Source organism: Bemisia tabaci, chromosome 2 (assembly GCF_918797505.1).
Source record: "Bemisia tabaci chromosome 2, PGI_BMITA_v3".
Lineage (NCBI taxonomy): Eukaryota > Metazoa > Arthropoda > Insecta > Hemiptera > Aleyrodidae > Bemisia > Bemisia tabaci.
The window spans coordinates 16,052,745-16,079,027 of NC_092794.1; the positions used below are offsets into that span (position 1 = coordinate 16,052,745).

The window sequence follows — 26,283 nt, forward strand, 5'->3', positions numbered from 1 at the left end:
CATTTCTAATTGGCTCAGCCATCTTAGGCCTTATACGCCTCCCTATAACCCAGAAAAAGAAGAATAACAATTTTTTTTTAACCTCTTCTTTCTCTTTTCCCCCTTTCTCTTTTTTTTCTCTGAGTGAGGTTACTTTCAATCTTCATGTGTTTATTCCTCTTCATCTCCTTCTTCTTCTTCTTCTAATTCGTCTTTGTCTTCCGATTCTGAAGACAAAGATGAAGAATCGAGTTCGTCGTATTAGGTCTTGTCTCCACGTGAAGTTTCATGGGGTTCGTCCCAAGTTCGAATCACAGAAATAAAACTTCTAGGCTTGTTCCCCGTTAAACAAAACGACAAAATGTCTTTACCTTTCCTCTGGGTCGCTCTCATGACTCTGCTTTTAATACTGTGATTAGTTTTGGCTAACTCAATATTTTTTCCAATCTCGCGAGTGAGATTTTTCCCTGGGAAATCCCATGAAATGCTCCGTGGACAAGGCCATGGCCCATGGGGGTAGCAAGGGTATTTGAGGGGCTTGGAGGACAAGGCACGCAAGTGTAGTTTTTAAAAAAATTGAGATTTCAATGATTTCAAGCAAAACTTAGTGCATATTCTATGAAAATTCGCTCCCAAATTTCAACTTTTGAGCGTCAAAAAGTCAGTTAGAACTTCCTTTCCGCCGTAAGGATCCATGAAATTTCGAAACTTCAAACATGTATTTCTCCAAATAGCATGCAAAACTGCACCTATGCGCCTTGTCCTTCAAGCCCCTCATTCGACCTGTTTGACCTGAGAAATCCCCGAAATGGAGGGAACTTCAGATTCGGACGCATGAGCCTCGAACACAAATTGGACGTATTTATGCTAAAAGGAACTACGTTGCACGCAAACCCTATGCACATAGTTCCTTTCACCATACATCAAATTGCAATTCGCAGAAGATCCCGTCACCAGCAGCCCCGACTTCTTGGCGCAGCGAATGCGGCGAATAAAATTCGCAGGGATCCGCTAGCCCGCGTTCCCACAAAAAACAAGGCTTGCGCTGACTCTTTGTCCCAAATAAGGGTATAGAACCGTGCTCAAGAAAAACGCCGCATGAACCTTCGAGAGTTGCCAAATTTCCTTCAGTAAAATGTTTATTTTTGGGGAAAGATATGAATATTTTTGATTGAAATTTCCAGGGACTTTAGGTGACATTGCGAACAAAATTATCTCGAAAATCGGAAGAAGAACATTAGCAAATTTTCCCTGAAATTTTTGATTTACCGGAGGAAATTTGGCAACGCTTGAAGGTTCATACGGTGTTTTTCCTTAGCACGGCAGAATAGTGAGTCGCTCTTATACTTTTTCCTCCCCCGCGCCGCGTCGCGACGGCTCCCACGCTCCACCGATGACACCAAAAATATGAGTCTTCACCCGACCCTCGACTCCGTGCGCTGTCGGCTGTCGCCGGCCTCCCCCTCCTCCTCCCCGCCCCCGGCCCCCCAGCACCCTTCCACCTCTCGGAAGTGCCCTGAGCCTTGTTAGCGAAAAACGTTCGTGTTTAACCCGAAACGACGCGACGCGACGCCGACAGGACGGGGCTCTTTGCTCCACGACTTACTCTCCGACACGATCCCACTATTTTCTCGCGCTTCTCGAGGTCGGAATAGAGACACTCCGCGCTGAATGGAGCTTCTTTGAGGCACCGGGATTCACGATTGTGAACATCAGGTGCAGCGAGAACGGGAGTTTCCTTGCGGAAAATGGCCCGCGAATCACCATGAACGCGTTAGAGGAGTGGAAAATTCAAAACCTGGCAAGCGCCATCAGCAGGCTGATTGTTGAAATTGATAGACAAAGCGATAGACAAGGAGAATTTAGGGAGTATGGAGCGATCACGGGGAAAAAAGTGTCAAGGTTATCCCTAAAATTGGTACTACACAATTTGTTGGATGATATAGAAATTTCTAATTAATTGTGGTAGAACCGCAACTCAAGTTAGGGTAGTACCGCAACATTTAAGTTAGTGACCTAATTTATTGGGGGTACGACCACGATTCATTCGTGTACTACCACAATTAATTGGAAATGTCCATATCACACAACAAACTCGTGCTTTTTTTTATCCGTGATCTTATTGGTTGAAATGTGTGGTTCCTATAGACTAAGAGGGAAAATGGCCCAAAAATCACCGTGAACGCATTCGAGGAGTGGAAAATTCAAATCCTGACAAGCGCCATCCACGGGTTGATTTGAAATTGACAGACAAAGCGATAGACAAGGAGAAGTTTGGGAGTATGGAGCGATCCTATCGGTTGAAATGTGTGGCTCCTATAGACTGAGGGAGAAAATGATGATTTCTGGCTCATCCATAAAATACACTATCTGAATTGAGAAACTAAAGGCACACGTGTTGTTTCTGAAATAAGCTAGAATTAGTAATCCCTCATCGCAACATGCAGTCTATTTAAGATGAGAATTGAGAGAAGTTGCCAAATTTGCAGAAAAAAAGTACACAGACTAGATTATAGATATCTGTTAGAAAAAAAAAAACCCAACGAAGCTATTTAGTTTTAAAATTTTAGATGGATCGGAGGCTCCTTTAAAAATTTCAACTCTTGTCAACTTTAAGACGAATTCTTTCGAGGCGAATCATTCGCAAATACTGTACAAACTCTCAAGATTATCGATTTCAATCACTCATCGCCAACAGTGCAGGCAACAATAGCTGCCTCATTAATTTCCCCATCCCTCACGATCTTGACATAATAGTGATAATCAGCTCTCGACAGGATACCGAAGAGGGGTGAATAAGGAGGAACGGAGACGCAGTGATAAGGTTTGGTACATCAGTTTATCTCAAGTTGACGGATGACCAAAACTTCCGTACTGTCATTGACACCCGTCGTTCATGTCGTGTAAGTGCTTTCTGCTCTGATGATAATCCCACTCAGTCCCTCTCCCTGCTTGACATCTTCAGTCGATTAAAATGGTGAATTTAGGTGAGATTGTTGCAACACTGCCAACACTTTCAAGTATAAGGCTCTCTATAATAAAGCATAGAATGAATATTATGCCAACTTTTCGTGCACAATATATTCTGATCAATATCGTGGGAGACTAATACAAAATTGAAACGCTGGATGCAGAAAGGACATTTTTTGGTAGCATTGCCACTGCCTCAGGATCTCCGTTAACGCTTCATCCACTATGATTAAAAAAACATTTGGAATTCGGCAAACCTTATACTGAATTTTCTTTATTATTGCACAATTTTCATGACTAAACATTTCAGAAAATTCGCTCAATAGTTTCCTCCAAAACATAAAGTAGGTAGCTAGTGGAGATACTGAAACACCGCAACCAAGAAATGACCTTTTTGCACCGAACACCTCAATTATTTTGGCATAATATTCTGAACATCATTATTTTACACGTTCTTTTGTTCAGGGAAACGATAATAAAACAGGGCATCCCGCGAAATGATCAATTAAATCGACGAGGCGTAACACATCAATAATTTAGGCTAAAAAATGATACGTAAATATCTAATTGCAACGTTGAAAATGCCTGCTAATATTTTATTATTTTCTAGAAACAAACCAAAATGTACAAAAAACTAACCACCGGATATTATTCTTATAATTTTCCTCCTCTTACAAAAATATCATGGAAAAATTACGGAGATAAAACTGGTAGTTTTCTTGAAAGAAATAAAAAAAGACTTCATTGTAGATTTCGAACGATTCTGACGGAGATACCGTACATTTTGACTTGAATCATCGATTACTGATCACGGGTGTTTTTGAGAAAGCGTCCATTTTCGAGCTATGAGCAGACATTAAAATAATTTGTTGAGCACATTTCAAATGAAAAACAAGCTACATCGATAAGAGAACAATCCATCATTTTTTCAGATGACATTAACGTCGCGAGAGAAATATACCTGTACAATTTAGCGAGGAGACTTCCAGAAAAGTCAACATCTACAAACACGAACCGAATAAAACCCGATAATTGTCGTTCTACAGATGAAGAATAACGTAACTCCATTATAAAGTTGCAAGACTGACTTAAAAAAATCAATTTTTATCAAGAATCTCACTGTCCCATTTCCGTCCAAAAGTTCGCTGATCTTTACGTTTAATCGGAAAGAAACGTCGATACAATTTCTAGCTTGAAACCTCGAACAATTTTCTGATGAAAACACAATTTATCGAGAGAAAAATTTTCAACGTTGCAATGTTGTTACATCATTTCAGCTGTAATACGTCGTAATGTTTTCGGGCGGTTGTAAGTGTCTGATGCCACGATGAATTCGCGGTAAGAGGGTATCCAACAGTTTCCTCGCATTTTCGTGTCTTATAATCATGCGACATCAATTTGAAATAAATACTTTTGGACTTACCCTTTGGGCTTTCTTCGTTCCAATAAGTGTCATCGAGAGTATAATCAGCTCCTGAAAAAAGAATTGAAAAATATGCGTAAACATTAAAATATCAATATGGTATAAACTAGCCAACTAAGTTAATGCATCAAATGTTTTTAAAGATGTGATACAGTAGGACAAAATGTACCGTGCGGTAAGAAAGAAATACATATAATAATTAGGTAACGTAAGTTAGGACACGTATCCCATGATGCATCATAAAAATAAGACAAACTGAACCAACACAACACGGAAATAGGATAAAATAAAGGATGCGCGTTGATGACGGCGCAGAGATACAACTATTCGTCCTCGACGGATGTCCGTGTTGCATAAGCTGCAAAATTGAAGGCGCGATGGCGCGAGGCGTGAACTCTCAATGCTTCGCTCTGTAATGCGAAGGAGGTGTCGCTCGACTTCGGGGAAAGTTAAAAAATGAGGCGCGAATACGTTCCTCCTAATCTTTGGCTACGTTGACACTCCTTCTATATTCAATTTGATGTGTGATTATTTTTTTGGGATGTATGTGTAGACCCATATTTGTTCTTAGCAGCCTCAGATCACTTTGCCCTGGCTTGGACATGTAAACGTTTACTTCTGGTCTAATCAGTAAAAAGGCAAAAAATAGTTTGCACATTTCGTTCTGAATCGAATGAAATATATTATTTCCCAAACACGGCTGAAACCAATGGCATAAATTTTCGGATGAATATTATCCACAAAAGCATGTTTTCTGTGTGCTTCAATGCAACAAATAAAGTTTATTCATACGAAATAAAGAAATAAAATTACACTTCGTTTCAATCCTTAGCAGGAGTAACTAAAGATTATATTTAAATTCTTTCCGATCATTCTTATTCCTTCCTCCGCAAACTTCATTTCAGATTATTCTCAGTTTTCTATTACTTAACTTTGGTTCCAAATTATCCGAGGAAAAATCGCAATTCTACCTTGCCTCTACGTGACAAATCGCAAATGAAATACTACGTATTCAAAACAGAATCAATTTAAACCATTTCGAGGAATGCATCAAAGCTTCTACCTCCTTATTTGACTGAAGCAAATAACCTTCGAAAATTATAAAGCAATTTCCGAGGATTTCCTTTTAATAAACTGAAATATGATATTTTGTACCGCAATCTTAGTAGTGGTTTTCCAAGAATATTTCATCATTTAAATTCATTTAAATGCTGGCTTCTGTAATTGTTTTATTTTCTTTTTTTATTTCGTTGCTTCGTTTCCTTATTACTCGAGAGCATGAATTTCCTGGAATACCAGCCCTCAATGGTGTCACGCCTTGCGTATTTGATATTTTTTTAGGTATATCTAAACTGTAATGCAGATGCGTTGGCATTATGATCTAAAGCTTTTAAGTCAGGTGGGTATTTTATGAAATATCAATATGTATAAAATAAAACAAAAAAATCTTTAAATCCCAAACTTTGATCAATTTCAATTGTCGTTATGTTGCATCGTTTTCAAAAGTATTGTTGATACATTTATGACATTGAATAGTAGCACACTTCCTTACCACACACACAAACAAATGCCCTCTGTTTAAAATATGAAACGCTAGTAGGGAGAGATGAAGGGTATAAACGTGTTACAGACTATTTTTTATGATCATTTTTCTTATGTCTACAATTTTGAAAAAAATGTGAATATTCGGACCAATTTTCGTTTCTTTCCTCCTTTCAACCTGTTTGACTCCATGCATTTTTTTTAACCATATAACAATAAGGGAAAAACTGAGCTTTATCAATGATTTTTGTACTTAAGGATGGGGTCAAGGAGAGCATTAAGCAGTGGCGTGGCGCGCCTCGTGATGTATCGATTGATCTACCATTTGAACCTATGAAAAAAGATCGATTATCAGGGCGTTCGCAACGAACACCATAATGATCAATTCTTTACCATACCTTCAAATGGGATAATATCGATGGTCGATTGTCACGCTTCGTCACCGGCGCACAGTGGATCGAGTCAATCAGAGAAGTCGGACATGAAATTTTTAATAACTAAAACTGCAAATTTTGATGTTTATTTCGTCACATTTTGAACTTTCATGGATGTTTCCTGAAGAAAATTTCACGAGAAAATCAATGAAATTACTCTTAGAGCCTCAAAGTTTTATATAACCAGAGTTATAAGCGTTTAAAGTTTCTAAATTTTGTCCGACCTCTCCTATTGACTCGATCCACCGTGCGGCGTTAAATATCGTGTAGGAGAGTGTATTCTTACACTACGGGGGGAGAGAGGGAACAGGTTAAAAAATTCGAGGGGCGGCTTTTATTCACAGAATTTCTTCCCAAAATTTGTTGACATTTATGATCATGAAGGGTACTTCTCTTCGGGAAACTTAAACTTCCTGGACACTTCCAGCCTGAAGAGGTGCATCGTTACACTGAGCATTGAGAAATGGTGAATAGATTGAGATAAATTTCATTTTGATCTCAGAGGCGGGATCGGAGAAGTGGAGAGCAGGTGACAAGAGGTGCGGACACCAAGGGTGACGAGAAAAACCAGCGTCCCTCAACCCCTTTCCGCCTCGCGAGGAGGGCTATGATTAATATGGAGCACTGTACACAACACTTCGTCCGACATTCGTGTTTTTGCTCGTGTTCCACCCCGGCTACGGTTCTTGCATTCCGGGTTGTCACTTAATAAGATGTTTGCGCGTAAATAGACTCGTGCCATGGACAAATGTTTCAGAAATTTCGCACCTTCAGTTTTCTATATGAGGCTCCCATAGTCAGTGTTCGAAACTCAACTTTGAGTTTCAGGAGCCATGTGGCTCATTAAGCTCGAATTTTAGGGACCACTGAAGATTTTTTAGGGGACAAATTGACTTTTTGCCTATACATCACGCATTTAATGAAAAGTTAGACGCAAGATGTTTTAGTTATAGAACAAGTAGCTATAACTTGGGAGAAATTTCGAAAAATCATCAAACAGAAAGATTAAGATTTTTTTTTCTGGGGGGAGGGGAGGGGCAATTTTTAGGGGCCACGTTGGCGCAGAGCCTTCATGTTTTAGGCCTCGTGGCCGATTTCTTAGGCACATTTGGCGCGTTGGCGCATGTGAGTTTCAAACACTGCTCCTAGTTCCAAAGTGTGCACTGTCCATTTTGGTCGACATCGAGTTAGGAGTGGATTCTTAATCAGCAAATAGAGGAGAATCGGAAAATAATTTGATTGTGTGCCAAAACAGCCAAAATCCTTTTTGATTAGCAGTATTAAAAAGGTAGGTCGCAGCGAAATCAAAACAGTTTTCCGCGTTTCTGTGACAAACCACTTTTATGGACATTGTGCACTTTGGAACTAGTAGCCTCATATGTATGTGACGGTCTACAGGAAAAATAAATTTCGTCAAAGAAAACTCGAAATTGCGTTACCCATACCAGAATGTAACAGCGTGTTCAACGAGCATTCCCAACAAACATGTCAAAAAATGTGGCAAACAAACGGGGAGTTCACGATTTCCGAAAATGCTATTTCAACGAAGGACGATTTAAAATTCCAATGATTCATGCTTAGAGCACAAAATTCAGTATCGTGGCGTGCTTTGAGATTAATCGATTCATATGTGATTTAAACGTACGGAAAAGGATCGATTAACGGGGTGTTATCAACGAACACGTTAATACTCGATTCTTTACTATGGCTTAAAATGGGGGGAAACATCGATAATAATCGATCATTTACGTTTTGCCATTGACAAAATTGCCGGATCATAGTACAAGTTAACGCCTTAAATTGGCACACCTCGAAGTACATTTTTGCACAGTTAGAAATTCTCAGTTTCTGATGGGAAAACTTGCAATTTTATCGCCACTTTGGGCGAGAAAACCCTGCTGAGATAATTCAAATTAAAAGGAATTTGCACAATTTTTGAGCATGTTTTCCTTGTTTTGTACTTTCTTAATGCTGAATTCTGGGTTACTGCCTTGTTTCATTTTTGACAAAAACGATTAGATAGAAAAAATTTGCCATTGATTTTTTTATTTTTATTTATTTTTTAACATTCTTGAGTTATGTTCCTTACTCTCAAAAGTCAATCAAACCGCTACTTTAATCGAGGGTTTTGATGGCTTTCATTTTATGTTACTTCATTTACCACCCCCTTTTTTGCAGAGGGAGAGTGTCATGAATCCGTCGCATTCGAAAAGGGTCTGGTCAAGGGAACCGCAATCTTTGTCAGATGTTCAATTTCACAGATCAAAGAGGAAGATTGGAAAATGAAAATAAATGAATACAGATGTGGAAAAAGATGAAAGAGCAGAGAATACGGATACGGATCTCTATAAAAAAATCAGTCCAGACTCACACCACCGAATTCGTTGGTGGGAAAGAAATAAACCAGCTTTGCAATTCGGGTTCGTAAGTTCTTTCTATTTTTCGTCAAATCATTGTGCCAGCTGTACAGAAAACAGTCCGATGAACCAAAAGTTTCAAAATTATTTTGGGTTATTTCCCGTGCACGTGACCGGAGAGCTAACTTGCAAAGTTCGATACCCACAATTCTTGCATATTTTCAAAGATGGCATTGCGAGTATATTTTCGTAGTAGGTCTCATAACACAACTCAACTATGAACCTGCAGGAGCGCGTATTATGTTTGAAAATCTTTGCTCCCATTTTTACCATAGAAGAATCGACCAACGCTATTGCTTGAAATTTTCACAGAATTTTCTTCACGCACAGAAGCAAAAATTTAAGGAATTTTTCAAAATATATGATCATTAGTATAATTCCATTTATAAAATAAAGTATGGCAGGATGTCTGCAACGTCGAAAACTGAGATTCCAATTCCTAAAGTTACACCGTCTTTGCTATTTTTAAAACGTCAGGTCAAAGTAAGTGTACGGCGCGCCGCAAATATCTTCAGTACAACACTCCATTACCGACAAACTATTACTTTTAGACAATAATAAATCAGGTCCTCCAAACATTTCAAAAATAGTGAATTTGATGCGAGACAAGATTTAAAAAGTGGGAGTTAAAACATAGCAGAACCTGTAGATTCCTATTCGGAATGAAAGAAAAGCGCGCTGAATATTAAAAAGAGAAAGTTTTGATACTTCTCATTTAAGAATTTTTTGGCAGAGTCGCGCTGTTGGAGCTCTCATCGAAGTTTCTCAGCTCTTTTGCATCCACTTAGCTCGCTAATAGCGAGTCCCTACCAGTAAGTTAAACATTGCAATGTGACGCCGCCTTAAAGTTCAAGTCTAACTCTAATGTTCAGAACACCCGATTCGTGAACGGTGACTATTCTCGCAAAGAATCGATAGTTATAGGGTCAGGCTTGCTCATTTTAAATCGGTTAATTATGCAGGATTCAAGTGAATGAAGAAAAAGTTGAGTTGCCAACTTGAAAAGCTCACCACGGCTAGCGCGATTAGCTCTATGAAAAGGAGTTTAGGGCTATTCTCATTGTAACCTCATAAGTTTTGTCGTCCATATTCACTTTTCTTCGCTTAGAGAATAAGAAAAATCACGGAATTTTTTAGGAATGGATGTTGAGTAGTTTATTGCATTTAAAAAATAGAGTATCACAAGAAGTCTGCAATACCGTAAGCCAAGAAACGTGATTTGATAGTTTCACCGTAGAAGCCTAACAGTCCCAAGCCTAACATGGTTTGGCTTCCATTTGGTTAGTATAATCATTCTATTGTCGATACGCTATTAGAAATATCAACGATGCATTTAGCCTTCAAAATAAAAGCATTGCCTTGGACCTCACGAGTTCATTAGAGGAAAATTTCTAAGAACGAGTAAATTATGACATTAAAATTACACACGTGAATGAAGTCATTTCTGGTTTTGGTCATGTTTCACTACTGCATGGGCATTCCAGATCCTTGACCACGTCAACATTAAGGACAATCTTATTTCTACAATTATGTGTTTTGGACATTTTTGACCCATCAGCGGTAACTGACGTATTTTGATTCTTGGATTCTTGCTTTTTCTGACAGTCTAACATAAATTTATTGCAGAGGCGTGAATGAATGATCGATTTTCCTTATTTGAAGCTATGTGGTAAACATTCGATTATTAAGGTGTTCGTTGCGAAACTGATGTTTATCGATCTTTTTCCATATGTTTAAATGACAGATCAATCGATAAATCGCAAAGCACGCCACGCTTTGCGGAAGGCCTCTGGGAAGCTCGAATCGAGCATTTTAAAACGTTTTCGCTTGACGACCTCATGTGCGAGATCCCGTGCTCGTCTGAGAAAATAGCCGACGAAAGGCCCCACCGTCGCTGCTAAGTAAGTAAAGTGAGACTCGAGGGGTTGCGGAAGGGGGCGGGGGTTAAGCAAGGGCGAAAGCCGGGCGAAAGAGAGAAAGTAGTTGTGAAATATAGGTAGTTACTGCAAGAAAGAAGCAACGAAGACGGAAGCTTTATGACTGCATCATTTATCTTGTCGAGTTGAGCCAAGATGAGCTCCGACGACCTCCGAACCTCTCCTCGCCATGACTACCTGTTCTCACCCCAACCCCTCGCCCCCCGACGCACACTGGATCGAGTCGATGAGAGAGGGCGGACAAAATTTGGAAACTTTAAACGCTTGAAACTCCGTTAATACAAAATTTTGAGGTTCTAAAAGTGGTTCAATTGGTTTTCTCGTGAAATTTCCTTCTAGAGACACCCCTCGAAATTTAAAATGTGACGAAATAAACATCAAAATTTGCAGTTGTAGTAAAAAATTTCATGTCCGACCTCTCCGATTGACTGGATCCACTGTGCGACGCCCCTTCCCTGCGCCCCGCCCGCCTCACCGTCGATTCGACGCCTTCCTGACATAAGGGCGTAACTACACTCAGCCATGAACCCTGTCGTCCATTTAACTCAACGCTTTTCCGAGCTCACCTCACGGTGCAATTACGCTTTTTTGTCAGCCAAGCGAGGAATTGCGAGTCCACTTGACGAGTTGAACCGGAGCGTAACTATATTAAAAGTCTTTCTGCATCAAGTGCGTGCTGTATTCACCCTGTCCGATGCACACATAAAGAAAATGATGCATGCGCCGCGACGCGACGTCTTGGAGGTTCCGGCGAGGGAGTGCCGAGTCGGCCGTAAAATTGGGCACTTCCGCCTCCGTCAGCGTCGCGGTCGCGGATTCGATGAGAACTCGACAATGTGCATCCCGACCCGCGTCATCGGCTGAGTCTCATCTGGGTTGCATTTTGCAGAAAGAACCAGGAGCATCGCCATGTTGCTAAGATCGTGCAACTTCATCCTTTGCAATACAATGGAGATGTTGCATGTGTGAGGAATTTGAAGAAAAACTTGATTATCCACTAACAGTTTCTATTTTACATGCTAACTGGAAATTTAAAACAAAAATTACGGTGTGAATTTCATATTTTTTCATGATTTCAGTAATGGAGATGTTGCACGTGTGAGGAATTGGCGATTTGACTGTTGATGCTTACGTAAAAGTTCGCGAGAAACACGATGGTGCCACTGGTTTTCTCTGAAATCAACTCCCAAGCTCAAAAAAAGCTCTCAAGATGAGGCCAAAATGGAGGGGATATGTCCGACGCTATCCTGAGAGTCCATCTTTACATCATGACACACTCTCCATGCAAAGATAGGGAGCAAATACATTAACAGGGTTGCTGTGTTTTCAGTTTTGGAGTCCATAAATAAAGTGGCAACCCTGTCAATGTATTTGCTCCCTATCTTTGCATAGGGAGTTTGTCTTGGTGTAGACATGGACTCTCAGGATAGCGTGGGATATCCCCTCCATTTTGGCCTCAACTTGAGAGCTTATTTTGAGCTTGGGAGTTGATTTCAGAGAAAACCAGTGGCACCATCGTGTTTCTCGCGAACTTTTACAAATGAACCAACAGTCAAATCGCAAATTCCTCACACATGCAACATCTCCATTGCGATGCTTCTAGTTCCTTCTTGCAAAATGCAATTCAGATGAGACTCAGCTGGTGACGTGGGTCACAAATCATAGACAGACACATCGTCGAACATCGGCGTCTTGAGTGCCTTCAATCCTTGACGTAGGCAAGATTAACTACTGCAGAGTGCGAATAGTTATCGACTCGAATACGTTAACAGATCAGCGTGAAAATCTAGAGTAGATAGCACTCTCGTGCGAGGGAAAAACATCGTATGAGCATTGAAACGTCGCAAAGTTTCGGCCGATAGAAATCGTGCCTTTTTTACACCGTGGGAATAATCACAATATTCATCCAAAATGTAACCTAATTCGTCGGAAAAAATTGAAGAATGTTTATAACTTATCTAGACGAGAAAATACAATAAAAAATGGCCAGAAACTGTATGTAACAAGGTGGAGAAATGGTGCTGAGTTCACACCATTTTGCGGGGAAATCAAAGCCGAGAAATTTCAAAAATTACGATGAAAGTCAAAAAATCTAATCTCTAATGAGTAACAGTACAAAACTGAGGGGGAGAGTGTTCAGCTCAAGCAGTTTGCAGTGAAATATTGGAATAGTGTAAATTGGATTCCAAATTTAACCAATTAAAAACTTTAAAAGATAAATGTTAAAGCAAGATAAAGTAAAATATAAATTATAGCTAAATAGAATTGATAATCTTTAGTTTTAAAAAGTATAGAAATATAGAAACTAAGTTTAACCGGTATACCTATACCGGTATAGATTTCCAATGCAAACTGCATGAACTGAACACTCTCCCCCTCAGTTTTGAACTGTACTCATTAGAGTTAAAATTTTTTGACTCTAATGGTAATTTTTGGAATTTCTCGGCTTAGATTTCCCCGCAAAATAGCTTGGAACCAGCACCATTTCTTCACGTGGAACTTATCCAGATCATGAGCAAGTTCACACTGAAAACCGCGCTAAATATAACGACCAAATCCTGCATATCATGGTGTCCTTGAAAGATAAGCGCTTTCTCTCCATCAAAATTTAACTTTAAATCCCAGCTTTTTACGCTGCAGAAGGGGTGAGCGCGTTCTTTCCTGATCTGAAGGGAGGGGGGGATGCAAAGAGCTTCAAGAACACATCGTGGGCTTTTTTGATTTGAACAATAAGTGTTTAGCATATGCCATTCTCTTGGTGGTGCTCGTCAACCGATCCCCCTATCTCCGGTCCTCAGCGTCAGTTGACCCCTTTCGCAAAGCCACTCACTCATATCACTTTTTTACGGTCCTCTTCAGTAAAATGTTTTATGGCCGAAATGAAAAGCGGGATTTGACTCGTTCATTCTTCGCGACTTAGAGAATTTGCAATCAACAATATTGCTGACTAGCGTTATTCATTGTTGTCGAAAACAATCAGTGACTGAAGACAGAGCCCATACTAAATTTTGAACTAAGGAGGCAAAAACAGATATTATTTAGATGTTATATGGAGTAAATCCAAAAGTTTCAGACAAGTACGTCCTGAAATCCGATGAAAGTTTATTTATTCGTTACTGAGAGCTTTCTTTGACTGAGCCTGCTTTGTTGACTCTAACAGCGCGTCTTACACGCGTAAACATACATAGTCCTGTGCATCAAATATTTTTGCCAATTGTAGCTCTAGCAAATCCAATCAAAATATTTCTTCGTAAGTAAATGTTATCAATATTTTAATTCTCCCAGAAATTGCCCGACCTTATTTATTGATCATATTTGTATTGACTCCTCTCAGAATCGACCTAGCTGCATTTCACGCATTGGTGATTCTTGAAAGTTAGCAACACTGTTTTTTTCCCCATTTAAATGTATGTGAAAGAATCGATTCTTGTACCTAAAATTGATATTTTTGAAGGGTTTAGTGGAGGAAACACAATGTTGTCAGCTTGAAAAATCGCCGCTGATTCCACGTTGCCAAATTTTCTCTCATTCTTTATTTGTGTAACATAGAAATAAAATACTTTAAACTTCCTGTGTAGTAGGGCGGATAAGCATAACAATCGTGCATCTCTGGAAGAAAGCATGAAACTTTCAGGATATCATCTTTACCTATAGAAGGTTCAATTTCGCAAGTGAGCCCAAAATTCTGAGGCCATGGGGGCCGGGGGGGGGGGGGGCAGGGGGCCCTGATTTCGCTATGTTTTGCCGAATTTTCGCGTTGAATCATTGTTAGAACGCCGTTAACAATGTAAAATGTAATCAAAACTTGAGTAAACATCATTAGTAGGTTCTCTCAAACAGTATCCTAAAATGTTATCACCGTCCGATCCCGGAGCACCCCTCAAAATGCCTAAAATTCAAAATGGCGCCCATAATAAGGCCTCCGGAATATCGGTATTTTCACTTGTGCATATCCTGTCATGTGAGGTATCATTTACCATGTAATTTTGGTCGCAGATTTCATATTTGAAGTCAAAACAACCCCCCGGTCAAAATTGGTGCCCCCAATCCAAGATGGCGGCCAAATTTTAAAGGCAGGAGGGTGCATTTTTTAAACTTTTACGCGATAAGGCAAGTGATATGTCATTTCCTATGTAATTTTGGTCGTAGATTTCATTACTGAAGTCAAAACAACCCCCCGGTCAAAATTGGTGCCCCCAATCCAAGATGGCAGCCAAATTACAAAGGCAGGAGGGTGCATTTTTTCAGATTTGTACGAGGTAAGGCAAGTGATATGTCATTTCCTATGTAATTTTGGTCGAAGATTTCATTAATGAAGTAAAACAAGTCCTCCGATCAAAATTGGTGCCCCAAATCCAAGATGGTGGCCAAATTTGAAAGGCAGGAGTGTGAATTTTTATGAGAAAAAAAATCACGTGAGATGACAAGTGAAGTAACAATTTATACGCATTTTTAGTCAACAAAACGAATCTAAACGAAATGTAAAAAAAAATCTTTCACACCAAAATGAAAAGAGATAATCAAGATGTTTGCCATCATGGCTTACATGTGAAAAGTGATGAGCCACTAATAGTGAGGAGTCTTACTGATTACTGCACAGTTACTCTGAACTCAATTTCAGATGCCCTAGACTTAGAGGACGAACAATTAATAAGTACCGAAAATAATATAGAAAACTTTCAGTCGGTTTCAGATGGTGGGTCTCTACTCCATCGAGTGCGATCAAAGCATAGGTACTTACGAATCCATTGCACAAACCTATGTTCCATCAAATTGATGAGCAGACACAAATATTTCTTTGCGTTTTCGAAGTGATGTTAAACGCGCAAAATCCGAGATGATCGGTGTTCTTGCATGCGTTAACGGGTTAGGATTCAACCCCTCACATCCATAAAATAGAAACAGCAACTTTATTCTGTACCCTTTTATCTGATCCTTACCGGCAAGAAATTAAAGAAAGGTTTTTGGAACCTATAATCAAAACCATGAACGGATATGAAGAGCTGGAAAAGAGTAAATCGATGGTGAAACTGCTTAAATACGTATTTAGGTTTGCGGTGTTGCAGATTTCTTGTCATACTTACTTCAGTTCCTTCATCAAAAAATATTGAACGTCATTTCTTGAAAACTTCGCTTGTTTTTACTCTCTATGTGAGGAATATTCTGTAAAAATTTCAAGCCATGATGTCGGTTTGGTCCCCTTTCAAAAAATGAAATAGGAGCGAATATTTTGAAATCCCGCAATCAAGATACGCACTTTTGCTGTTTCACCGTCGAAATATTACTCCTCTACGGTAGCCAAAAAAATGTGACTTTCGACGACCTTCGTCATCACATATCGAAGGAAAAAGTTCCAGCTTTCAAATTCTTCATTCAATTAGAGAAATTACCCTCGACATCATCAGCAATCAGTGGCGTAGGAAGGGGGGGGCCAGGGGGGGCCTGCCCCCCCCCCCAATTGGAAATAGTATCATCTGGCCCCCCCCCCAGAAATTCTGGATGGTGCACTGATTGAAATTTATCACTCTTAATGCACATAGTTTTTACTTAAAATCTCGCGCTCGAACGGTTAGTTTTTTCTTCTCTGTTCATTATTCAGTTGAATTGCTCTAAAAAATCTGGATGCAATCGATTTTTTTCTAATTCATAATTCATATCTTTATTTTTTGGTACATGACAAATGCTCATTCGTTCATAGTTACGTCTTGCTCATTATATTATATTTTACTTTGCATGGGCTTTTCCTAATACAGAACAATGATTCTGGCATTCACTAAACATTTATTTCGCAATTTTCACACAAATGAGTGGTTAAAAGTGAGAAAATAAATGGAATAACCTGTTGAATGCAACAATTTCAAAGTATTTTAACCTTAAAATGCATAAAACTGGGTGAATTTTATGCAGAAATTGAAGGAAGATTAACGCCACAAGTGCCTCGAGATGCGCTCAAATAGAGTTAAAATTTCAAAAATTTACCGGGGGAGGCCCCCCGGACCCCCCGCTGACCTGGGGGGTATGGAATACCCCCCAGACCCCCCGGTGGTGGGGGGCCAGGCCCCCCCCAGCAAAATGGCCTAGCTACGCCTATGTCAGCAATGAAGTAGAAGTAGGTAACATTAATTTAGGAGCTACTTTTATACTCAACTGTGGATGGGATGAAGTGATCTGGATGCTTGTCTTTGGGGATGGATGAATAAAAACAAGGAGCTTCATCCTATTTTAAGTGACATGCCACCAGCTCCCGGAATCCCCGCTTAAAATTATCCGGTGTAATTGTAAGAAAGGGAGTGACACCATGCTGTACTTCCAAGAAAATAATCTTTCCGTTCTTAGACTCATGCAGAAGTTCTGAAGACTCCAACTGCAAAAACCTAAAGAACTGTAGGAGGAAGATCCTGAAGAGCCTGACTGGGAATGTGAATCAGCATGTGTTGATTGAAATTTTCTCCTACACTGACTGGGGAGGGTACGACAGGTGCGTTGCGTGAAACGTTATCTTTATTGAGATATTATATGGGCTTAGAAATGAATAAAACAACTCATTATGTATATGCTCCTGTTAACAGCATTACTAACGAGGACGGCCAAACTGATCACTCTCTTAATTATCTCGTCTCATTTTTGTGTAAAAGATTTTTTTTTACATTTCGTTTAGATTTGTTTTGTAGACTAAAAATGCGTATAAATTGATACTTCACTTGTCATCTCACGTGATTTTTTTCTCATAGAAATTCACACTCCTGCCTTTCAAATTTGGCCACCATCTTGGATTTGGGGCACCAATTTTGATCGGAGGACTTGTTTAACTTCATTAATGAAATCTTCGACCAAAATTACATAGGAAATGACATATCACTTGCCTTACCTCGTACAAATTTGAAAAAATGCACCCTCCTGCCTTTGTAATTTGGCCGCCATCTTGGATTGGGGGCACCAATTTTGACCGGGGGGTTGTTTTGACTTCAGTAATGAAATCTACGACCAAAATTACATAGGAAATGACATATCACTTGCCTTATCGCGTAAAAGTTTAAAAAATGCACCCTCCTGCCTTTAAAATTTGGCCGCCATCTTGGATTGGGGGCACCAATTTTGACCGGGGGGTTGTTTTGACTTCAAATATGAAATCTGCGACCAAAATTACATGGTAAATGATACCTCACATGACAGGATATGCACAAGTGAAAATACCGATATTCCGGAGGCCTTATTATGGGCGCCATTTTGAATTTTAGGCATTTTGAGGGGTGCTCCGGGATCGGACGGTGATAACATTTTAGGATACTGTTTGAGAGAACCTACTAATGATGTTTACTCAAGTTTTGATTACATTTTACATTGTTAACGGCGTTCTAACAATGATTCAACGCGAAAATTCGGCAAAACATAGCGAAATCAGGGCCCCCTGCCCCCCCCCGGCCCCCATGGCCTCAGAATTTTGGGCTCACTTGCGAAATTGAACCTTCTATAGGTAAAGATGATATCCTGAAAGTTTCATGCTTTCTTCCAGAAATGCACGATTCTGGGAACTTTTCCCCCTTATCCGCCCTACTAGTGAATTTACCAAAGATTATAAAGAATATGCTGACAAATGGCATGTTTTAAAGTGAATTTGTTTCATGTTTTGGAGGTAAGGAAACAGTGAAAATTATACATCGTCTAATGTTAAGTTGATTCAAGTTAAGTCTATCCATTCAAGTTAAATCCGTATCACTACAGAAAGAAAAAGAAAAGAAAAAAAAAACCCGACGACTAAACTTGTTTCTTCACCAAATAGGGAAAGAAGAGTTTATGAATTATTCGTATACTTATTGGGTTAAGGAACTACCGACGATAAAGAGGAAAAATAAAATCGAGGGAAATAAAAAGGACCATAAACTTTGGAAGCTCGTTCATGATCTCGGACATGAAGCTCTGTAAGTACTACTTCTCGGTCAAGATACAAACGGACCTGAAAGCCATCCGATGATTTTTAGTGACTGAAACATCAGAATAAATCACGAGTCCCGATTATTGCTCCTCTGAAATCATTCTCTTTAAATCTTGGACTAATCTCTAATCGTTAAGATTGGTTTTAAAACTTTTTACAATCCAATAAAAATTTAATGTCAGGATTGCATTTCAAAAGTGGAGCCAAAAAAAAATTACTATCTTCATTGCAATGCCTCAGAATGTTCGCTCCCTCTTCACTCTCTAAAATTATAAATTAATATGGACATTAAAGGATTAGAGGTTATCCCCTAAAATTATGGTTCCATCCCAGTTTGTTGGATGATATGGATATCTCAAATCTGGTCTAAGATCAGACTTGAAAGATCGATTATTATTCCACAAAAGGTGTTGTTCAGTGGCGTGGCGTGAATTGCGATATATCGATTGTTATGCCATTTAAGCGTATGGTAAAGAATCGATTATTAAGGTGTTCGCTGCGAACACCCTGTTTATCGATCCTTTTCCATAAGTTTATATGGTATAACAATCGATATATCACATTTCACGCCACGCCACTGGTGTTGTTTATCTCCGACTGCAATATTTACGTGTAGCCGGTGTCTAAAATGTACGAGCAAATACACGAAGAAAAAAAAACCGCATTAACGCTGGAGGATCGTGTGCATTTGCCATCTAGCGTAAACAAGTTAACTGCTGAGTATTTTACGAGGAAGGAAAATCGGTTAAAAAAAGGGTTTCATAAGGACACGGGATGTCGCGATGACCGGAGCCTTAATCTCGCAGTTTCACCACCGTAACGCAACACTCCCCCTCCAGCACCCATTACTCCCCTATCACCCCCCATCAGCCCCCCCCCCACCCATCCCTATTCCCCTTACGATGCATCCTTGCTCCTCGTAATGTGTCCTTCAATTCGAGCTGCACTCAAACAAAATGGCTCCAAATAATATCATAATTTATGAGACTCATCTATTTTCTTTCCAGGGAAAATAAGCAAAAAAATATGTTTTCATAGATTTCAGCATGTGGCCAGCCGTCTCGCTCAAGAACTAGACGCTTTTCTCCGCGTCCATTTCGCATTTTTGCGGTCTTTTAAGGTTCGTTGTATTAGCTCGCTGTTTTGAAAGTAACACCGTAATATTACGCGTAAATAACCACCGTTATACACTACTTAAAAATGGTGCAGGGCACAGTGGATCGAGTCAATAGGAGAGCTCGGACAACATTTGGAAACTTTAAAAGCTCATAACTCCGTTCATACAAACTTTTGATGCTTTAAAAATGGTTCCGTTGGTTTCCTCGTAAAATTGTCTTCTACCAGCAGCCTTTAATATTTATAATATGACGAATTAATTTTGCAGTTTTAGTCCAAAAATTTCATGTCCCACCTCACTAATTGACTCGATCCACTGTGCGGCGTTAAAACGTTACGCACTCCTTCCGAGTGCGGGTCTCCCATTAGAGTAGCGGGTTTACGAAGGGAGCTGCAACTGAGGCAAAAAAGCACACGCCACACCCGGTTCTTTCCAGCATTCCTCAGACGAGAATGAATTGCGTGGATTGACCGCGAACCATCGCGAAAGGGCCGAGCAGAGGGGGCGGTCCAAATGACTGCACTAAACCAAATTAAACTGCGCGCTGTTAAAATTTTATGTAAGGAACTACGCGCACAATAAAACCCTGTGCGATTAATGACTTAGCAAAATGTTACCCTTTGTAATAGAATTAATTTATACGCCGAGACTACCGCTTCATGCTACAGATTTGCTAGTATTGAACTTGTACAACTATTGACTTCGATTTCTTAAGCAGCCTAAAAGTTTCATTCTTGAACTCTGTATTCTGCCGTCATAAGGAAGAGCGCCGTATGAGCCTTCAGATGTTGCCAAGTTTCCTCCAATACAAACCGAAATTCCTGGGAAAATTGTGAATATTATTTTCCAAAGATTTCGGAAGATTTTGTACGCTATTTAATCTAAACTATCTGAAACTTTCATGGAAAAATCTGCAAAAATGTTGTTAAAAATACATATTTTATCGAGGGAAAATTCGCAACTCTTGAATGTTCATAGAGGGTTCTTCCTTAGCACGGGAGTATCACACACAAGGTGACTCTAAACACCCGTCGCTGGTTTTTACACGTTTATTGGCACAATGGACCACTAGATAAGGTACGAATTTCAGCATTCTGATACATGTGTCTTAACCAAAATTTTACGTAAAACACGATGCGCACGGAACGAAAATTACCGAAATTAACTCCTTACGAAGATATTTAATGATTCTTGATGCGTGAATTCAAACCACCCGCTCATGAAAACTCAATGCTCTACGTGATTCACATCGTGCGCTAAACGTTATCATGACAGTCTCTGAGATATATAAATCTGGCAACCTCAATCTTGAAGCTTTGGCTCAGTTATAGCAAATTGCTAATAGTTTGAACACCACATGATGGGAAATGAACATTGCTCGATTGAGAAGCTTGCTGAAACCGTTGTAGTGGGCGATTTGACTCACGTAGAGCTTTGAGTTTCTTGTGAGCGGGCAGTTCAAATTCCTCGTAATCAATGTGAAATAAAAACGTTAATATCTTCGTTAGGAGTTGGTTTCCGTAATTTTCGTTGTGTGAATCGTTTTCTACGTGAAATTCTGGTTAAGAAACATGTATCAGATCGCTTAAATTCGACTGTCAGTGGTCCATTTTAAGATGTAATCTAGGGACGAGATTGATCCGCCACCACGTTGCGCTGCCACACGGTTTGCGCCTTTGAGAAGCAATAATTATTGTTACATGCGAATTAATGCAAGAAACTGATCCATAGCGTGTAGCAGCATTAATTCTGAGTAGATAGACATCAAATATGTGAAGATTCATTGAAAATTTATAATTGAAAGTACGATAACGGACGTCAGCCATTGACTCTAAGTGTAAGAGAGAGATAACGGTATAGTAACATTACAGACACATTGTAAAAAAAAAATTTAACATTATAAAATTACACAATTACTTCTAACTTAATAAGTAAATTTCCATACACTGGAATAATTAAAATTAAAACTTAATTGAAGCGCTTGAAGAACATGGCGCCCGAGTGCACGTTTTGCTATTGCGAGAAATACGTGTTGGAGGTTTCAAAATTCCATGGATCCTCATGGCAGAAAGAAAGTTCAAACTGACTCTTCGATGCTTAAAAATTGGAAGTAGGGAGCGAATTTTTCAGAAAATGCGCATTAAGACTAGTTTTACTTGAAATCATCAACCCTCTATGGCATGAATTGATCTTGGGTCTCTGAGTATAGGGGACACTAATCTATTTTGTAGCTTGCATAAAAAAAATGGAGTACCAAATTTGTTTTCAAAATTTTAAATTGGAGGAAATGAATTTTTCAAAAAAAAAGGAAAACTAACGAACTTTTGCAAAATAATGCCATAGGGGCAAAATTTGATTTTTAAGAACCCCAAAAAGACGTTGTTACAAATTCTTAACGCTATATATGCTGTAGAGAGTTAACGTCTCATTATGCGAGGTGTTATGCGCCTTGTCCTCCAAGCCCCTCAAATAATGGTTCAATTGAAGTTTTGACAGAATATGTACTGTTGACACAACACAACACGTAATCAAATGGTTTCAAAATAATGTATGCACTCTATGCACACGCTGATGTTGATGCTGAACATCCTCGTCCGAAGTGGTGTTGAGGACGGCTCCACGGATGAAATGCGATGCTGGTGAGATCGCGTTTCGTTCCAGAATTCAAACGCTTTGCCACTCTAAATAATTCACGGTAAAGCGTAAGCATTCTAAAACAAACCACGAATAAATCGGTTTTGCTCTGGAGGGGAAAACCACCTTCGTCGAGTTCGGCTGCTTCATCTCCATCACTGTCGCCTTCCCATGTCTCCGGCTGAATGTCCTCCCTGCAGAACCCGGATCCAAATTGAATCCTCGATTGGTTTTTCGGCGAAGAAACACCCGCGATAGACAAGTTGAGTGCTTTGTCACAGAATGGTGATATTTATCGATTTATTCTCACTAGAGGCGTTGAAAATTGATGTTATTTTTATAGCTTGGAGCCAAATCGAAGTCGTCTTGGATTTAAATAAAGGGGTTCATTTACTACTTCAAGTCCTTGTTGCGCAAGTTCAATGTAGGAGGGTGAGGAAGGTTTATTTCGAAAAGGTGTCGATTTTGAAAAACAAAATTTTTCAGGAGACATAAAAAACAACACGGAAGGCGAAAAAGTTAACACGATGAAAAGGTTCTTGATGTTGAAAGTCTAACAATGATGGACTTCTTTGACGCGAAAGTTGCAGGACTACCGCCATATTTTTTCATTGTTAAAATTGGATTGTAAATTTTCAGGGTTGGCACCTTTCAAAATAAACGAGGTTGAGACGTTAGAATTTCGTCTAAAATTGGAAAAAAATGAGCAAAAACGACGGTCTTTTTACGGTCATTTCCTTAGAAAAAAAAAAGAAAAAAAAACAACTTGAATACAAAACCAAACTAATACAACTGCTGAAAAAATAGACACTTTCTTTTCAAAAACTTCAACGAAAACTTACGATTTTGTATAAAATTCTGTTTTTATTGAGGTGTCAGAATGCTGCCTTAAAATGAGAAAAGAATGAAGCCAAAGTTGTGACGTTGATGATGAGTTTTTTTTTTTTTTTATTTTTTTTTATAACGAAATATTTGATGATGAGTATTGGCTATCTCACGATATGATCTTAGAATTAGATGCCTTACTCCTTAAAATTCCTCCTCCGTCTAAAACTTAATAAAAAAAAAAAAGAAGAAAATCCAATCTGGCACCTTCATAAAATAAACGCTTCAAATGTCAAAGGAAAACCATCCTTCGAGCGAAAATTCTGAAGCGAAGAGTCCAAGAATCAATTACTTACAATGTAAATCTGTTAACATTTCGTAAAACTTTTCCCCAACCTCATAAATAGAGTTCTAAAAAATGAAGGAGAAAAGGACGGATTTAAAATAGGATAGAGAGCGATGGCGTGGCGTGTTTTGCGATACATCGATTCATTTGCACCATTTAGGTCTATAAAAAATTATCAATAAGCAGGGTGTTCGCAATCTGCTTGATAATCGATTCTCTACCATAGCTTCAAATGGGGAAATATCGATAAGCGATTATTCACGCCTCGCCACTGGATACCTTAAGTATCGATTCTTTACCATAGCTTTAAATGGGGAAATATCTATAAGCGATACTTCACTCCTCGCCACTCGATACTTTAAGTATCGATTCTTTACCATAGCTTTAAATGGGGAAATATCGATGATCGCGCACTCACGCCTCGGCACTGGATAGAGAGGAAGGCGCGGGGCGGAAATTAATGGTGTAAATCTATTCCCATACAACTATGACATGGACCTAAGCGAGGAACGTGTTAGAACAGTATAATTGAGGATTAACTACTCTCTCCCGGGGAAGCTCTTTTGAAAAGCAAATGTTTTTTCAACTGAACTCAGATCGATCCCTTCGGTGGACTTCTGCGCTCGCACGGCCTCGAAGCCTGAGCCTCCATTCAAACGCGAGGTTTTGAGCCCTTCCCCGAACGGTAAGTAAAACGCTCATAAAATCATTACCCGTTGCTTCATCTCAACTTTTTAAAGGGCTTTATGGAAAAAAGCTGTGCTTTTAACGAATGAAGGACGGATTAACGTCAGGGAAAGGAGGGCTCAGTGAATCAGGCCTGAGCCGATCAACTATTCATTCGCGAGCAAACTGTAAACGGGTCCAAACTAAATAATTTTTTCTCTACATTTTTTAAAAGAGCTCCAAAAGTATCTGGAAAGTGCGAACCGTGATCTTGGAGGTTCTATTTGATTATCACTGAGAAAAATCTATGGCTTGTAAACCAATTAGTGGTTCATATGGAACACCACGGATAGCGGTAACGGCGATGTACAATAATTAGTTAGTTATATAATTACGACGATCAGGAACTAGGCTATTTAGGTCGGATACCAGGAGTTTACCTTACATTACAACATGCCAAATATTTATTTTATTTATTTTTTTTTTGCGGATTTTTGAAGGTTCAAAAAAGTGAATTGTGCCAATTTAACCAATAAGAGTAGATCGATAGGTATATAATAAAACATTGCGATGTCTTTAAATCATAATTTACACAGTGGTTGGTAACTGAAATTGCATCATTTAGACACTGTATATAATTAAAACATTATATTATATAAACTGAGAAGTCGAAAATTTGTCCTCTTAAATTCATACGTTTATGGCTTTCTGAAGTAAACAACTCCCAGAAACTTCAATATTTGAACAAGGCACTTCATTCCGATTTTTGAAACTTTATTGAAGCATGATAAATATAATAATGTAACTATCAATGATCAATGGAAATGCAGCGTTTTTAAATAGACAATTAAATTTCTAGACATATACATTGCTAAAGAACGTTGTGAAACCAACATTGAACAGGATAATTTCTCGCTGATCAAAATTTTTGAAAGTGAATCCATTTTTCGGGACTGTAAATAATACATACAATCTATGATGTGCAAAATAAAATTTAGCGATTAGCTCCAAAACTGATTCGTTCCAGATTGCTGATTGCTTAGATTGTAATTAGTGAACGTTCAGTTGTCCCAGCTTCACGCCGTAGACTTTGCGCTTATTCATCGAGGAATGTGTATCACAGATGAGATTCAACTCGGGAGTGCAATCTTCTAAAATCGCCTTCAATTGCAGCAGATACCGCCTGGTGCTACATGAGAGCACGAATAGTTGCTACCACAGACTTCGTTCTCACTCGCTTACTGCTGTAGAGGTTCCTCGTCACTAATTTCAATTTTCTATTAAGAAAATTAGTATGTGGGTTTATTCTTATTACATCAAACTGTATTCAACGTTGCACAATTTGAACAGTGTATTTTAAAATGTATATATTTTTTTTCCCCCTTTTTGTCGCACTAGGTGGTTTTCGATGTTCCAAGGAAACGCTCGGATCCGTAGAAACATTTTGCCGCTGCTAATACTTCTTCAATTGTTGAAATGCATAGTTTTAATAATAATTTTATTCACTATTAGGTTTTACTCACAAGAATCTATAGCTACGGATTTCAAACGGAACGTTGACCAAAGAATTCTCCGATAAAAATATACCTTTTTAAAACTACTCGTAAATACTTATGTATGAAAACGTATACGTGCTTGCTGCTAATACTTCTTCAAAATACATAGTTTTGATCGTACTTTTATTCAGAATTAGGTTTCACTCACGTGAATCTATAGGTAGGGATTTCAAAGGAACATCGACCAAAGACTTTTACGATTATTTTTTTAAAACGAAATACTTATATATTGGGTTTTGTATGATATCAGGTGGCCGTAAACATGCACGAATTAAGATAAAAAAAATATATAGTAGGGAGGATGCTATTGATGAAGTCCTCAGATTCTACAATGTTTCTTTGATAATTTAAATTCCAGTCGCTGAATTGATATTAATGTAGACTGTTTGAAGAGGGGATCAAAGTTATCTCCCTGGGGATCACTCATTACATTTAAGAAACAAGTTCCTCAAAAACCATGGATTACCTTTAGGAGAAAAATATACGAGGAAGTAATTTTCATAA

General features: G+C 38.9%; 1 protein-coding gene across 12 annotated transcripts in view; it reads right to left on the bottom strand.

The window, feature by feature from the left end:
* Nucleotides 1-26,283, bottom strand: part of mmd (disintegrin and metalloproteinase domain-containing protein mind-meld) — a 292,368-nt gene that overhangs the window by 202,843 nt on the left and 63,242 nt on the right. For all 12 annotated transcript variants that reach the window (XM_072296762.1, XM_072296759.1, XM_072296764.1 and 9 more), the window contains exon 4: nt 4,373-4,423. In XM_072296762.1, the coding sequence (XP_072152863.1) occupies nt 4,373-4,423 (51 nt within the window). The remainder of the gene's footprint in view (nt 1-4,372; nt 4,424-26,283) is intronic.